This window comes from Drosophila teissieri, chromosome X (assembly GCF_016746235.2).
Source record: "Drosophila teissieri strain GT53w chromosome X, Prin_Dtei_1.1, whole genome shotgun sequence".
Classification (NCBI taxonomy): Eukaryota; Metazoa; Arthropoda; class Insecta; order Diptera; family Drosophilidae; genus Drosophila; species Drosophila teissieri.
The window spans coordinates 942,924-959,173 of record NC_053034.1 but is presented as its reverse complement, the minus strand read 5'-3'; the positions used below and the strand labels follow the sequence as shown (position 1 = coordinate 959,173).

The 16,250-nt window shown below is 44.3% G+C and overlaps 2 protein-coding genes across 4 annotated transcripts in view; one reads left to right on the top strand and one right to left on the bottom strand.

Annotated features, from left to right (window-relative positions):
• The window catches only part of LOC122624898, a 140,354-nt gene that overhangs the window by 93,003 nt on the left and 31,101 nt on the right, over positions 1-16,250 (top strand). The window lies entirely within an intron of this gene.
• Positions 9,209-10,369, bottom strand: LOC122624905. The gene is made up of 2 exons (XM_043804670.1): positions 10,145-10,369; positions 9,209-10,075 (listed from the first exon to the last, which is right to left on the bottom strand). The coding sequence occupies exons 1-2, from the start codon at positions 10,237-10,239 to the stop codon at positions 9,769-9,771; spliced, it is 402 nt and encodes a 133-aa protein (XP_043660605.1). The 5' UTR covers positions 10,240-10,369; the 3' UTR covers positions 9,209-9,768.

Here is a 16,250-nt window from a genome sequence, read left to right as displayed (position 1 = left end):
GGGGAAAGAGCAGACAAGCGGATGGGAGAGTTTTTCCAGGGAAGGCTAAGAGGGGATCATCTTGTCCTGATGGGTTTGGTGGCTTTATTTTCAATTCGAAGCATATTGCACCAATTCCACATTGAAAACTTTGCTTACAAATGAACAGCAAATGGGCTTCAGGAAACGCCAGCTAATTACTGATACAAAGAAGTTACCTTTCTTTGTCATTACGACCTTAGTACTTAGTACGACTTTTCAGTACGTCTTGATGACCGACGGCTTGAAGATTTAAGCTATTATTGTAGGTAGTTGCGTGCCATCGCAAAAATAGGATTTTCTGTAAAATGACTTTCTAAATTAATTCTATTCTATCGCCACTTGGATCAAATGGAAGATAAACCCAGGCAAGAAAGGGTGAAGAAACATAAAATTGAATAATGCCGAGTGGAAACTTTTCGTTTGTTTTGAACACACATAAAACGGGATAAAACAAACAGGTTGTGGGGGTTTTCAAAGATCTGTACGGACCGTACGGAAAAGCTGCAACTGCAACTGCAAGAGCAAGTGCAAGTGCTCACAAAGTTTTCATTCCGCTAAAACAGATTCCCCACACTTTCAGTTCGTCCAGTGCCGCCCCAAATTTTTGCTCCTCTCTTTCAGTTCGCTGTCGAATTCATGCCGTACGAAAATTTATGACTGTCAAAATGTAAAGTGAAGTGGGGGAAAGCAAACTTGAACTGCGAAAGTGTTAAGTCACCAGGGGTGGCGACAACTTTTGGCTTGAATCTCTTCCTTAACCCAACCACTCCACTCACTGCCGACTCGGCGAGAGGAACTTTAGGCACTGGCATTTTTCGCGCAACCGTCGCAAAAAATTGAAGATTTTCGCATAATTAATGGCTCACAAAGAGTTGAGAGGGGGAATGGTGAACTATTTTGTGGAGCGGCCATAAGTTCTGAAACGAAATCTTCGGATTCGCTTAAAATATAGTGTAAGAACTATCTGTCGTGGTGGTACGTGATTATTTCATATTCATTATTCCAAGAAAGGCAGCATGTGCTAAAATCGAAACGAATCGCACAAAACAAAGCAAAACTGACGGATGCCGAACATCTCGAAACCTTTACTTCTCCTCTCCGCGTTGCACATGCATCATGTATTCCATGCAATTGCAATGGCAATGGCAACTGGAACTGCAACTGCAAGTGCAACTCTTCAGTCTTCAGTATTCGTTGGTGTTATTAAATGTTCCTATTTGGCTGGCAGCTCCTTAGCACGCCGCTTCCCTAATGCGTTTAAAAATAAGTACCCAAGTCGCTTCCCTCCACGTCGCCACTTCAGCGTTCAATGTTCCCAGTTGATGTGGCTGCTGTTGCAAGATTGCCGGTGCCGTGTTGCCCTGTTGCTGTGTTGCTGTGTTGCCGTTTCTACTGCCACGTTGTCGCCGTGTGGCACTCACTGCCTAAGTAATTGATGCGGAGTGCGGAGTGCGTAGTGCGTCCAGACAGATAGAAGTCTGGCATTTCCCTCGAGGTTTCCTTTGAGTACACATTCACTTAATTTTAACTCTGTGTATCATTAATGTAGTTCTTCTGTAACCAGTACGAAATATAACTAATTTTCTAGCAGCTGAAACTTTACAACTTTACAATTGTTGAGTGTTTTGGTCAAGCACTGCATGATTTATTTATAATAATTTGTTATTTATTAAACTCCACTAGACACACAATGTGCAAAATCCTCTTTGTGAGTGCAAGGAATGTCATTTCATCAGCGAGATGGCAAATGGATTCCGTTTGGCACTTCCCTCTTGAGTTGCCTTTCGGAATTTGCCACGTTTTTGGCATTGTTAGGAATTTCTATTTTATATTTGAAGCAACACAACGTTACTCTACCAGAACTCAGAGCTCAGAACTCAGCTTCGATTTTATTGTTAACACTATGACGCCCAAACGGGAATAGGAGGCAGCGGCAGCGGCAGCTACACAATCAATACGATTTACTGTTGCAAATGTGCAACTTTCAGCTACCAAAATGCGCTTAACTTTCATTGTTGCATTCAGCAGTTGATTGGCTCTGAGGGCCGAGCTGTAGCTGTGTATAAAAATATATAAATAGCAGTGCAAGATGCCCAAGGAGATGCCCAAGGAATCTCCTCCATCGTTATCGTTTTGATATCGAATCAAATTACCTCGCGAAGAAATATCCAGAGTGGCTTACAAGATTGTTGCCTACTTCCCGGGGACTCTGCTTACCGTCTGCAGCACGAATGCAAATTCTGATTCTAATTAGGCAAAAGGGACGCTTGCCTTTTCACCTTTCACTTTCGGAAAACGGAGATGGGAAGCTCCAGTTCGAGTTCAAGGGCATCGGGAGCCGGGCAAAAGGACAAAACAAAGCGTGTCGCGTCGAGTTGCCACTGTTGACTTGATTATAAGATAAAATCTAATTAAACAAGTTCAACTTAAGATGTCAACTTAATTTAAAAATGCCACCGTGACCCTTAAACCCGTAAACCCGTAAGCCCGTAAACCCGCCGGGAAATGTAGATCCTGGTGTAGTTGTAACCCAACTCTCATCTCCCTTACAGCTTGGGTTGGCTGTCTGTCATCAGCACAAACATCCTAATTACCAACTTTTTGCCAAGACTTTGGCTCTCATCAATGGACAAGAAAGTGTACACTGGCAGCTGGACGGGCAGAAAGTGGGCCATGGATCGTTCGTTGGGTCAGTGGAGCGCTCCACTTTACATGGTTCTGTTTCGCTGTCATCGTCGTCGTCGTAGTCGTCGTAGTCGTCGACTAATTACGTTTTGTGCAAATGGACAGGCGTCACCTAATGACCCAAAGCTGGCTACAAAATCGGAAATTGGTGGGGGGAATTGGTGGTGGTGGTAAAGGGGAAATGGGAAGAGAAAGGAAAAGGGAAAGGGTACTCAAAAATGCGTTCGAAGAGTTTCCCCCCTCGTTACGCACTTTCGGAGAGCTTAAAGTACATTTGTAATGGCCTTCATTACATTGATTGGCTAAACCCATCAAAAAAAAAGGGGCGTAGGTTGGGGAAAAAGTGGCCGAGAGGTTTTCCCCCGAAACGTGAAGCCTTTTCTAACCATCGTTGCATCCATCGTTGCAGATGCATGGTTAAAGGAAGCAATCGATTTCTATTTGGTAATCGACTACCTTTCCGAAAGAGAGATCAATAAAGACTGCCAACGCTCAATATAATTGGGTAAAATGATATCCCTGCCAGTTTCTGCTGTTCATTTTCTGTTCTGTTCTGTTCTGGTCGCACAATTCCCCTGCTTCGTGTGGAATTTGTTGGTTATTTTCTGCTTCGCCTAATAGCTTTGAAATGAGTTTGACTTTTTCCGTTTGCAGTTTGTTTATTGTTTGTTTGTTTGTTTGGAGCATTTGCCTCATAATGCAGGCGATGGCCAAAGTTCATTAAACGGAGTCGCCGTTGGAGGATTGCGACTATAACGTACCCCTTAAGCTGAGTCTCGAAAATTTGTTTATGTCAACGCAGAACACTTACTACTTGGAATACCACCAAGAGGTGAATAGGAAATGTTCTTCCCATTCTATATGCGTAGTCAAGACATTGATATTCTTAGAAACAAGTGCACAGTGGGCCTAACCTTCCACAAAGGGGTATCACGAACTTATTCTCCAACTTGAGCTCCAACTGGGCCGCAGACAACATTAGCGGTTGTCCATGCTCCAAATGGGAAGCCGAGCCACCCACTTTGCCGCCTCATTGCCACCCGCTCTTGGCCAATATTTTCAGCATATGTTGAAAAGTTTTGCGCATTGGCAATCAAAGTGGTGCGGCGGCCGACTCTTTGATTTCTGTTTCAATTCGTTGCGAATGCAAATGCCAAATCTCATTGCTCATACGCCCAGTGGTCCGTATCCCTATCCGTATCAGTATGCCCACTTTGGCCACTCCCCTTTTCATCGCCCGGCTGCTGGTCCACTTTCAAGCAGCGACCACTTATCGTGGTCGTTTGAAGTTTTTATCCTTATTTATCTTCATAAAATATTCATGCACTCTGCTCTCCATGTGTGTGTGTGGCGGTGCGGTGGTGTGTCCTTTTTCTCTTTTGCTAGTGAAACTGGTAGTGGAAGCCACTTGAACTTCGGGATTGAGCACTCAGTACTCACCACTCAGCACTCAGCACTCAGCTCTCAGGTGCCGCCAGGTCCAGTCCGGAATTCAGGATTCAGGATGCAGGATTCAGGATTCAGTATTCAGTATTCGCCCTGCCCACTTTCAGTTCCTGCTTTTCAATTAAAAATTGTTTTTCACTACATTTGAGTTGATTGATTTTTAATTGATTTCAATTGAGCAAGACTCCTCTGGCTAAGGGGTTTTCCTTTTTCGAGCACGGAGGTGAAGTGGTAAAGAAAGCACCCGGGGTGCAGAACAGCACAGAACAGAACAACACAGCACAGCACAGAACAGAACAGAAGCTTTTAAGACGCCTCCAGAGGACAAGGAAATATGAAGAGCCAGACACGGGCCCTGGGAATTTTTTGTATTACTTTGCATACCCTCTCGATGAGTGGAGTAAAGTCGCAGGATTTAAGGCTATTGGAGTTATTCGAAGCCTTAAGCTTACACGACATTTTCATAATGCTCGTGCTCGTTGTCGATTGCCTCGGCATTTTCATATAAAATGTGCCGTCGATATTTTCCCATCACCAAATCCGCACTTTACCACTTGCCTTTGTACGGCATAAGAGTATTCTTGAACTGGTGTTCGGACTTAAAGCTTGCTGCCTACCGCATTCCTTATTTATTATTGACAACACGCTCCGTAAGCTCCCCTAACTCCCGTAACACCCGTAGAAACCCGTCGAAACCCCTCCGTAAACTCATTGCTGTGTGGAGCACCCACAGGATGCAAATTGCATGAGCGGTGTCTGCGGCTTTTGTGGCTCGGCTCATAAATTCTTAACGAGGATTTTTGGCATTTGAATAAAAAACGAGAAAACGAGGGGCAGCCAGCCCAATGGGAAGTGGAAAGTGCAGTCTCGAAATGAAATGAAATTTCAAATTAGAAATTAGAAACTAAAGTGGGAAGTGAAAAGTGGAATGTTGTTAAGTGAATTTTAATTCGCCATTAACACATGCGGGGGAAGTGTTTTAGAACGCATCCGGTGCTGAAGGCTCCGCAAAAAAAAGGGTTGAAAAGGGCGGAACAAAAAGCGACAAAGGCACAGGCGAACTTGCGACAAAGTTTGTGCTGGAACCAAAACGAGGGGGCATTGTAACAGCCCGGCTTTTCCAGCCACAACAACAACGGGAAGTGAAACAAAAAATTAAAAACAACAGCAAAAACAGAAGCAGAAACAGAAGTAGAAGTAGGGGGGCGCAGCAGCAACCCTTTGTTTGTCGTAATATATTGGCTACAGGCTGGCAGAAATTGAAGTTAAGTGGGGCTTTTGGCAGATAGATTACGATTAACGTTGGCCTGGGGATATCATTTACAGGAAACATTTTCCCCCTAACAATCTATTTTTTTTAAGGAAACCAGGTGAAACAAGATATTGTATGGGTGGTATATCCATACATATATTCTTAAAAAGGACTCAGGAAGTGTGTTTCCTTCAATCCAATCTTTTATAATCCAAATTATGTTATGGTTCTTTCCTTTCTCCTCTTCCTTCGGCTTATGAATTAAATTAGACCTTAGGATTCGTGTTTTCACACAACTTTCTGCATAACTTGAATAGTAGATCTCTGTGGCAGATAACGATGATTGATCAAAATCTTTTCCAACTGCTTCCCCTGCCAGCGCCACGTGGTGCATAAGTGACATTTGGCTAGTAATTTGTTCTCAAAAAGGATCCTAAGTATTTGCAGCCAGTCAGCTCAGCAGACGTTTTCGTTGTGGTTGATTCTGGATTCTGGGATTCTGGCGACTGGGATTCTGGGATTCTGGAGACTGGGGACTGTGGACTGGGGACTTGGGGTGTCGCTTGTTACCTGTTAAATTTATGGCAGGAGCTGTCAATATGTGCCTGTGTGCGTCGCTCTTGCGTTTCACAGATTTTCCCCGTTTTTCCCAAAACGTTTTCCACCCATTCAGCTTGCTCCTTGCTCCCCGGTGCTTTTTCTGCTGTTCTGCTTTTCTCCTTTCCGCTTTTCGTTTTTGTTCTTTGCCCTGAAATATGACAGAGCAGGAAAAGGACATGCAAAGGGGCGGTGGGCTGGACTGGGCTGGGCTGGAAAAGGGGGCGGGGCAGTGGGAAGTTATGGGCTACACATGTTGCTGTCTAATGTTGTTGTTTATGTGCCATTGTGCCGTTGCTGGAATGTGTAAGTAAGAAAATTGTTTTTGAAATGGCTAACAAGCTATTAGCAAACAAACAAAGGCAAAATGATGATGATGAGAGGGAGACGAAGAGGGGGAGCGGTCGGTTGGCGTTTAGGGAGTGAGCCTGAGCCTCTAAGCTTACAGATTTTCCTCCACTTTTTTTATAGGGGGATGTGACACTTTTTTTTTTGCATATAAGCAGGAAAAAACATGATTTATGGAACTATCAAACGCAAGGCTAACTGCAAATCAAGACAACAAAAGCGGAGTTCCTCGGGACAGCAAAAATATCTTGCGGTGTGGTGGTGATGATCTCATAAATCAGAACAATGCTGGGAAAACATCACAAGTTTTAAGATTGCTGGCTATTTTATGGAAAATACCAAGAGTAGTGTACAGAATCACATCATATAGGCCTTTATAACCAGCGATTGACTAGAGTAGCTCAACATGATTTATGTGTTAACAAGAATGGTATAATTGCAGTGGCCAGTAGGCAGTAAGAGGTAAATAAAGTTTGGGTATTGTTACATAAAAATATTGTTTTATGAATGGACCCTTTAACCTTTTGACCTTTTTCCCCATAGAACCCTTGATATTTTCGCTGACCAAAGGTTTGGTCTCACAATTTTACCTTTGGGGCAGCAGCACTTGGCGCTGCGAAGGGGCCAAACAAATGACAACCCAAATTATTTTGACACCATTACCGAAAGTGGAGTGGGTGTGGGTGTGGGTGTGGGTGTGGGTGTGTGGGTGTGGGTGTGGGTGGAACAACAGTCGCACTCAATGAACAAAAGCTGACAAAACTCAAGTGGGGGATATAGAAGGGCTATACTCGTATGTTCGTATGCTCGTATAGGCAGGGCTCAGACATCCAGACATCCAGACATAGCAACATATTGTGCCGTGCTTGTTGCAGCAAAATATGGTGGCAGAGGGGCGAGGGGAAGGCTTCTGGGAAGGGGAGGCAGTGGAGGAAGTGCTCGGCAAGGAGAGAGGAGTCCCACTGTCTGTCTGTCTGCCACCCACACCATCCACACCAGCCCCTCCACCCCTCCTGCCTCCTGCCTGTCCGGACTGCTCTACGTGCAAGAATGAGGCTGGAAAATGCGAAAAAAGAAGAGGGAAAGCCGGGGAAAACTAGGAGGGGAGGAGGAGCCCAGCACATCAGCACGGCAGCACGGCAGCACAGGAGCTCGCGAGCTCTGCTGCAAATTGCCAGTTAAAATTTTGCTGACATGTCAGCAGCAAACGTCAAACGCACCATGGGATTGGGAGCCACTGCCTCCGAAAGGGAGCGAGTGGGAGAGAGAGGGGAAGTGGGGCAGAAAGAGACGGCTGGTGTTGGGGGCCACAGAGACAGAGGCCCACTTGATGGAGATGGAGATGATGGAGATGGAGACAAGCGTCAAGTGGAGTTGTACGAGATTTGTTTCGATTTTGTTTAGCCTCGTGCAGCGGGTGTCGCCATCGATGGGTGTTGAAACTATGGGGCGCAGCAATTGTCATATCGATCGACTGTCCGTCGATAAGAAAAAGAAAATGTGAAACCAAGGCTTCTGAGAAGAAATGCAATTATATAGGGGGAGTCTGATTCCAAAGGATACCGGGAACTCCCAGAGATGAAGATTCAATAAATGGCTCAATATCAATGTTTATATTTCCAATATGTTAAGCGGATATTAAGATAGGTTGAGCATCATTTTGCTGTTTGCAGCGATTAAAGAGTGTGCACACAGGCGAATAACCTAGGAGGTTGAATGGCGAGGCAAGTCTATTTGAACCAGGGCCAAGAAACGACCTTCGGTTGCCAAACGCTGGGTAAATATTTGCTCAGAGCCCTGCCTGATCGAAGCCAAATTGAAAAGCAAACATTGAAATCCCACCGTTTACTCATTCAGTCACTCGGTCATTCAATCAATGAGCCAAGGGCAGCGTTTAATAAACTCTGAGCGTGTCGAAAAACGTGAAGCGAAACTGCATTTCAATGTGGGGAAGATATACGCATATAGATATACGTATATCGTATATAATAATGATGGTTTTGCGAAGATAATAATAATAAAAACGACGGTTATATGTAGGATGACCCGAGAGCTGGAAAAAACCGCCATCAGCTTTTCAAGTATGCAGAGCACCAGCACGCGTACAACTACTAAAAACCACAACTATTAAAAGCAAATACCGAAAAACTAAAAACGAAAAACTGAAAATGCAAAACTGAAAACTAAAGCAAAGTGCGATAAAATGTCATTGAAGTGTCAGTTCAATGAGGTGGGTGAGGTGAGATGGCCTTAAAGCGGGTAGAACTGACCGAGTGAACACTTGACTTCTGTCGCTCGGGTTATGACAGATTTATAGGCTCTGCCAATGAGTTGTGGCCATTAAATGGGAGTGCAGTTAACAATTTGGCATACTCGTACATGGCCGAAATGAGGGAAAAACCTGCCAGCCTGGCATTGATGTTTGCAATAGCTTCATTTTTATTTTAGCACACTCTCTTTGTATTCTGGCACCCTTGTGTCGCACTGGCATATGTTGACAGTAACAAGTTACAGAAAAGAAAAGAAAAAAAGAAGAAAAACACCTTTTATTCAAGTACCTTAAAATCACTCCCAAGTCCTTGTTCAGTTCAGCCCTCCGTCGAATCCCCAGCTAATTATCCTCACTCACGAGCAGCGGAAAATCTGGAAAATTCCACGTCAACATGGAACATGTCTCCGATTCCGATTCCGAATCCGATTGCCAAATTGTCAACCCTCGTCTTGGCAGACTTCTTCCCTAACAGCCATCCACAGCAAACAGCAGGCGAGTTGCCTTTCTGTTTTTCCTGCGCTTTTCCCGCTTTTCCCACTTTTTCCACTTTCCCCCTTTCCTTCCCTGCCCTTTGCACAACCCATCGCTTTCCCTGCTCGCAACTGGAGTGGCTTTGTTTTTATTGTCGCCTGTCGCCTAACAATTGATACATTGATAAATGATGTGGCCGACACTCAGCAGTCGGCACTCGACGCCCGACGCTAATTTTGTGTGACAAACAGTTACATGTCAATCCTCCTGTTTCCTCCTTGCGACTTGAGTCCTGGCGTCGCTCCCTGGCGAGTCCTTGGTCCTTGGACGGCAGAGAAAGCCAAGCCTCATGATTTTCCCTTGGCGCACGGGCGTTCCATTTATTTGGCTACAGTGAAGCAGTGTGGGCTTGGGTTTGGGTTTCAATACAAGTCATGGCGCGACATTGTGTTGCAAGATGTCGTGGCAGTCAACGTTCACTTAACCAGCGGTCGATATTAATAAATTACCTAATCATTTTTCCCCGGGTATCTGCAGTTTCGTCAACATAATAAGCAGCCATTGAACAGCGAAGAGAATTCCAGGAACGGGGCTTAACTATGGGATTTAATTGGGAATGATTAGCTCGAGTGTGAACCAAATTGACTGCCTATCCAATCTATCTGTTGCATCCTCTTCATTGATTCCGGTAAAGATCGAGATCCGTCACGGAACCGGAATTGGTAACTGGGCTCCTTTGCAAGTGGCCCGCCCGGAACTGATCCTGGAGCATGGCCAGCACCTGCATGTGGCGATGCAGTTCCTCGGGCATTTCGACGCCATCGAAATCCGGCGGCACGTGAATGTAGCGAGCCAAAAAGCGTATATGCGGCCGGATTGATTTGTGCCACGACGACTGCTCCAAGGGATCGTAGCGGGCTGCTCTTTGAACGCCTGTCGCCGCCGGCACCAGGGCCAACTGGTTGCTACCACTTCTACTGCTCCTGGGGGCAGAAAGATTCGGAGTAAGCCCCTTGTGCCACGCGGCTAATGCGATTCTTAATTGATCTCACCCGGTGGAGATGCCTCGGTTCAGAGTACCCAATGCGGCGAGCAGCAGTGGAATGAATAGACCCAGGAAAATTGCCAGCAGCAGGATTGCGGACATCGCGACTTTCGGGTTACTACGCGGGCGGATGGGGATGGTGATGAGGGGAACGGGGAATTTTTCGTTTCGGCCTGACAATTACGACAAGAATTTGGAAAATGTTTGAATTCTATGTGAGTTGTGTCACCTGGAAAAAAGTCAACAAATTGTGCTTGGCTGGGATGTTGGCCAAGTCACGACTTCAAGTTTCAACGAATCAACGTCTTCTAAAGGTAGCCTCGCATGCAAAAGTGAGCTTCAAGATGCATCTGGCTTCTTATATGCATTCAAATGGTAGCTCTTAGAATGAGTCACTTTCAAACTTGGTACTAGTACGTATTTCAGTTGTAACTCCCCTTTATCCCAATTGTAAAATGGTTGTTTTTTAAACGGTGTGGTTGATTGTAAAGTGTATTGTCTCTTCCGAAATCACGTTTACAAAAGCGTTACCAAATTGCTGCCAGTTACCAATTGCTCACGGTTACCCATCCGCAAAATGTGTTGGCTGATTATGCCGACCTGCGGCCATATCCACCGATATGCAGACCGATCTAACTCATCTAACCCATCTGGCCGATCAGCGCGATCGTATGCATGTGTATGCATATAAAAACCGATAAATAACAAACACAGCCGGAACACCCGGAAGTGGGCGGACAGGCCGATTATTTGATAATTTTCATGGTTAGTTTAAGCGCATTCCGCCAGAGTGAACCTTCAGAGGATTACCATCTACCATCGCGTCGAGCGGAGAACACAGATTACTCATATTTTTTGTGGCGGGTTTATATATTCATGCTTATATTTATATTTATGGCCGTGTCGGTTATTGAATTCGCAGTCCAACTCCCCACGCAACAGAAGTATTGAGGCGAAGCTTATTCATTATTTGCGTACATACATATATTTGCCAGCTTTTTTATCTCCGATTTTTTCCCTGCCATTGTTAATTGCGTCAAGCCCAAGTCAATTATCGAACGGCGGGTGGGGGGGGATATAATCTGTTTTCTAGGAGGGGGTAACTGCTGTTCACAATTTTAATGTTTAATGTTTCCCACATTACATTCGTGTGTCGTGAAACTACGATGACTAGATGAACGATCGATGAATTTAGGCGGAGTTAGGTTCGGAACAGCTGACATCATCCGCGAATAAGAAGTTGGAAGTTGGTAATAAGGCTCAACAATCATTGAGATTTGGTCTATTACTTGTGAATTAAGAATCAGCAGGGAAAGTAAAAAAGTAAACCTGTAAGACAACTAAGTGATATGAAAGGGGAGTCCTCAAAGAACAATTTAGCAGAAGGTTCCGGAAACCGCGCAGAAGAAGCCAAGCCACCAAAGTGGTGCCCAAAGCAATCGGGCGTAATCTGAGTTCAAAGCGCGATCACAGTGACCCCAGGCGGAGGCAAAGTACACACCTGAGATGAGATCCCCAGCACGCAGCTGAGATATAAAAGCTTAAGCGCTTTCAATGCCTTCGCCACAGGCATCAACCTCAGCTCTCAAATCAACTCACAAATCTCAGGTGGGTTTTTTTGGAGTTTCTTGAACCCTCGCAGGCGGAAGTTGCGGCACTTATGACTCACAAATCTGATGAATACGCAGATACTCAGCTTCAAAGAGAGCTCGTCGTCGAGACACCCGGCTGCTACACACAGAATTCGAGTATCAACTTGATTATGTAACCAGAGACCATAATAGCGAACTCCGGAGAGGCGAAGCCCATACACCCTACCATTTCAAAGCACCTCACGCCCATGATAAAGATATAAAAATGCAAGACTTCAATTAATTTGAAAACGTATTTCTGGATACTTCCATTTATATCGACACTCAGCAACGCCCCTTCGCTGCAATCACACATTAATGAGTGTTAAGTCTTGAAAACGCTCGGGAATGTGAATCCGAATCCGAATGTGAATACGAATCCCAATTGAATGATGTGTTGTGTTCGGTTATATTTCCAAGCTGGCATGTCATAAATTCATTTTCGATGGCGCCCACGCCTGCGTTTAAGGGGCGAGATGACTGACAATCGCATTTAGTTGTCAGAAGAAACTATTTTTAATTTCACACCTCGCTGTGATTTACGAGGGCGGGAAAATGCTGCTCCCTCGGCAAACACTACTGAACCTTTGGGCCCCGGAGGGGAGACCTCTCTTCGTCGTTGGTATTATTTTCTACTGTGGCTTGCCGATGAAAGGGGATTCAAATAAAAGTCTGCGATTACAGTAGCCATATGAGCTGTAATGAGCCACAGCATCCTATTTTCTTGCCAATTAAATTTCTTTTGACCCATTTCCCGGGGCGGCCACTCGATGGAAAAGCGGAAAAGTGCACATGGTTGGGGATCGCAGGGGAGTAATGTGTGCCACCTACACCGCCACCTGCCATTGAAAAGTCAAACAAAAAATCCTCGCTGCCGCTGCTTCCTGCTGTCCGCAAATGAAAATTGAAGTGAAAATGGAATTAAGCACAAAGGCATTGCTGAGCGAGAGAAGTACTCGCATTGCTGTAGATGCATATAAATATATATATTTATACATAAAAGTCTAAGCAAATATATACTGATATACCTCTTCTTGTGTTCCTAAAGACACAAGACAGCAGCAGGATTGAGCAAAAGAGAAAGAATGGAAATGCACAGGACCAAGTAAAAGTAAAAGTATCTCAGGGCTTGTTTTGAGTATGAAACTGTGGAGGGAAAGGAGTTACTTTTGCACCAAGTGCTAGTTCAGATTATAAAGTTATCCAACTATTTTGATTAATCTGGCTCATATGGCGCGAACTGGCTGTCGGGCGATAATGACGATATGGAATGGAAAGGAATGGGGATTGGATTGGATTGGATTGGCTGGAATGGAATGTGGCCTATTGTTTGTGGTGCTGCTGATTTAGCTGATTTTGCGTGCCGGCAGGACCTCCATCACCTCTCTAACCATCCCTTTCCGCCACCAGAAGTCCGTATCCTTCCCCTTCTGTCCGTCCGTCCGTCTGTCTGTCTGTCTGTCTGTCAGTCAGCGAATGTGTTTTGAATTATTGCGCTGTACATTCGAAAAGGATGATGGTACCCTGCCCCCTGCCGCCCTGCGCAGCTCAAGTGAAAAAAGATGGCCAAACAAAGGAATATTGTGACAAGGATTTATTGGTGTGGAGAAAGAGGTGTGCAGCAGGACCATTGTCCATTGTCTTTTCCTTCCAGGGGTGGATTCTTCATCAGGATGATTCTTTCCCCTGACGGTTTTGAGGGTCTGAGGGTCGTGTCATAGTGCAATTATTGCTCATTGCAACAATCTGCTCCTTCTTAAGGGGCGAGGCTGCCTTCAAGTTGCTCATCCGGGAAATCGGATCCAGGCAGCCAATTAGGCGGGTGTCAGGTTTCCTACCTTCGCATTTTCCACTCAAACCTCTTTAACGAGTCCGAAAGGGGGCAAACTTTGGGCCAATTTACCTAATGGCTTTGGTTATAAGCTGGACATGGCTACTAGCGCCAAGAGCGATCTCCTTAGCCAAGAATAATGGGCCAAATCTGCCGCTGCGAAAGTTTTATTGCAATTGCCAAATTAATTTGCCTGCCAGAACTTTTGCGCAGCGGAGAGGGAGGGACAAAAACACAAGGAGCCCCACAAATGTGCGTTCATTAATTTAATTTTTCATTAAAGAAAAGCAAACGCTGCCGGGCCAGAAAATATATAAAAAAAGTGTCATAAGACCGCCCATAAAAAAACAAACACAAAAGGGGGAACTGAAAAAATGTATATTTGACCATAAACAAAAGGCCGCTCGAAAGGCATTCATATTATTCGAAGCGGAAAATGGGAAAAGGTGGGCAGGCGGCGGTGAGGTTGAGGTATCACCTTTTATTTTAATATTTCGGCCATTAAAAAACGTTTCACAGCAGCAGTAGGTTTTCAGTTCCGATTTCGATTTTTTCTTGGGTCGCAGCCAAACATCAGCGGCATAAAAAGCAAAATCCCATTCAGAAAAATGGAATTAAGACGAGAAATTTCTCCAGAAGCAAAAGTTGAGCGCTGCCGATACAAAAAAGCAATTACGCAATACACTGTAATAATAAGTTCGTTTTCCGTATTTCACATTTAAATATATGCACCAGAAGTGTATTGTCAGTCCGTTTGATTACAAATCATGTTTAAGTATGAGAAGCATGCACCGAAAAAGGACTTTCCACAAAAATGCTTGTATAAATGACACCAAAATGTATAGCGCTGCATAAAAGAGTCGTCAAACAATTAGATTTCAACATTTTTGCAACGCCCCCCGCAAGGGGCGTGGCAGCTTTCTGGAACTACAAACTGTGAGGCCTCCAAAAATGTTGAACGGAGACTCGGAGATTGGGAAGGGCCTTCAGATTAATGACATGGCAATTTTTACGATTGTTGGCCAAGTTTTGTTGAAATAAAGTTCCTCCGCCCGATGGGTTGTGCTTCTTCACGTGCTTTTCCGTGCTTTTCCGCGCTTTTCCAGCCTTCCGCCCGTTTCCCTTTCACTAAATTTATGAAATTTCACCTTTCGGCCAAGCAATTTGCTCCATTTACATTCTTTATTAGCCACCGCAGTTTACCAAGAGTTTTCCGGGGGCAGAAAAGAAAAATTGTTTGAAAAGAATTTTCGGGCAAGAAACGGGAGAAACGGAGCAAAGTATTTCATTCTTGTTTTTCTCTGTTCGGTGCGGATTAAAGTGAGGATCAAGAAAATTAAAATAAGTAAACGCTGTCAAAATAAATCACTAATAAAACGATAATAACCATAGACACTTTTACCTTCTATTAAGGGAATAATAATTGAGAACTATAACTCAATTAAGTAACTAATTGACAAAAACCCAGCAGGTAAACGAAATATATTCTCTTTATCGAAAGCACAAAGAATAAATTCAGTTAGAAGCATGGAGAAAATGCAGGCAAATTATTCACTGACCAAATGCACTATCAAGTGAATTGGGAAGAATGCGTTAAAGCCACATTTGTTTTTATCAAAGCCCGGTAGAGTTTACCTTGGCATTTCCTTGACATTTTTCGGACCAAGTTGCCGGGCAACGTAATTTTCCAACCCATTTTCCCAAGCCTTCACTCATGTCCTACAGAGACAGAGACAGAGATATAGAGACAGGGAATTTAATAAATTCATCATCTTTCATTTAGTCTGCTACACAGATCAAAAAAGAACAAGAGCAAGAACAAGAACAAGAAGTGAAGAATGAAAATCATTAAAAAAAGACAACGTGGGCAAGGGGGATAAAAAAAGTTGTAGAAAAAGAAGAAGAAGAAGGCAGAAGACACATAAAAAACCAAGGAAAAGAGCGAAAAAATACAAAATCGTGACTGTCATTTCAACGAAGCGAAGTTATTTTTCATGACAAAGCAGCCGAAGAGGAAAACTCCTCCGACTCATTTCCCGACCCGACATCTGAAGAATGAAGAGGCGGAGGGTGGGGGAGGGGCAGGGGGAGATGGAAAGGAAAGGGAGGCATTCCAGCGTTAAAATACCTTTTACTGGCGCATTATTCCCCTCTATTTTTTGGCCCGCCCCCAAGTGAAAACCAAAATGCAGTCGACTTCGCTGCGTTTTTCATGAAATTATTACGACTTTGGAAATGGGGTCGTATGCCGTACAAAATGTCGTTACGTTGGCGGAACAGAGTTATATACATACGTATATACTCCCTGCTGCTGTCCAGAGAACTCGTTTTAGTTTATCGCTTATTGTTGAAAATTTCCTTATTGTATCTGCGGAAAATGTTTGGAAATTGTACATGGTACATGGTTGAAGTGGGAAATGGAAGCACAGGAAAATTCAAACGAAGATCGTTACATCTAATTGCAAACTAGTTGGCGAATCCGAGTCCCTCCCAGATTCATATATTTGTTAAGGATTTCATGCTATACTTTATGATCCAGATGGGTTTCCTATGATCATGATCACATTCTCCTGGCAGAGAGATTCTCACGCACCTCTGCGGATCAACTGACTGACCCACTTGATCCGATTCAAAGGCCAGTCGTCTGTGGT

Coding starts and splice junctions, on each gene's coding strand:
- LOC122624905 (XM_043804670.1), bottom strand. CDS start 10,239: ATGTCCGCAATCCTGCTGCTGGCAATTTTCCTGGGTCTATTCATTCCA. Junction 10,076..10,144: donor AACCGAGGCATCTCCACCGG/GTGAGATCAATT, acceptor TTCTGCCCCCAG/GAGCAGTAGAAGTGGTAGCA.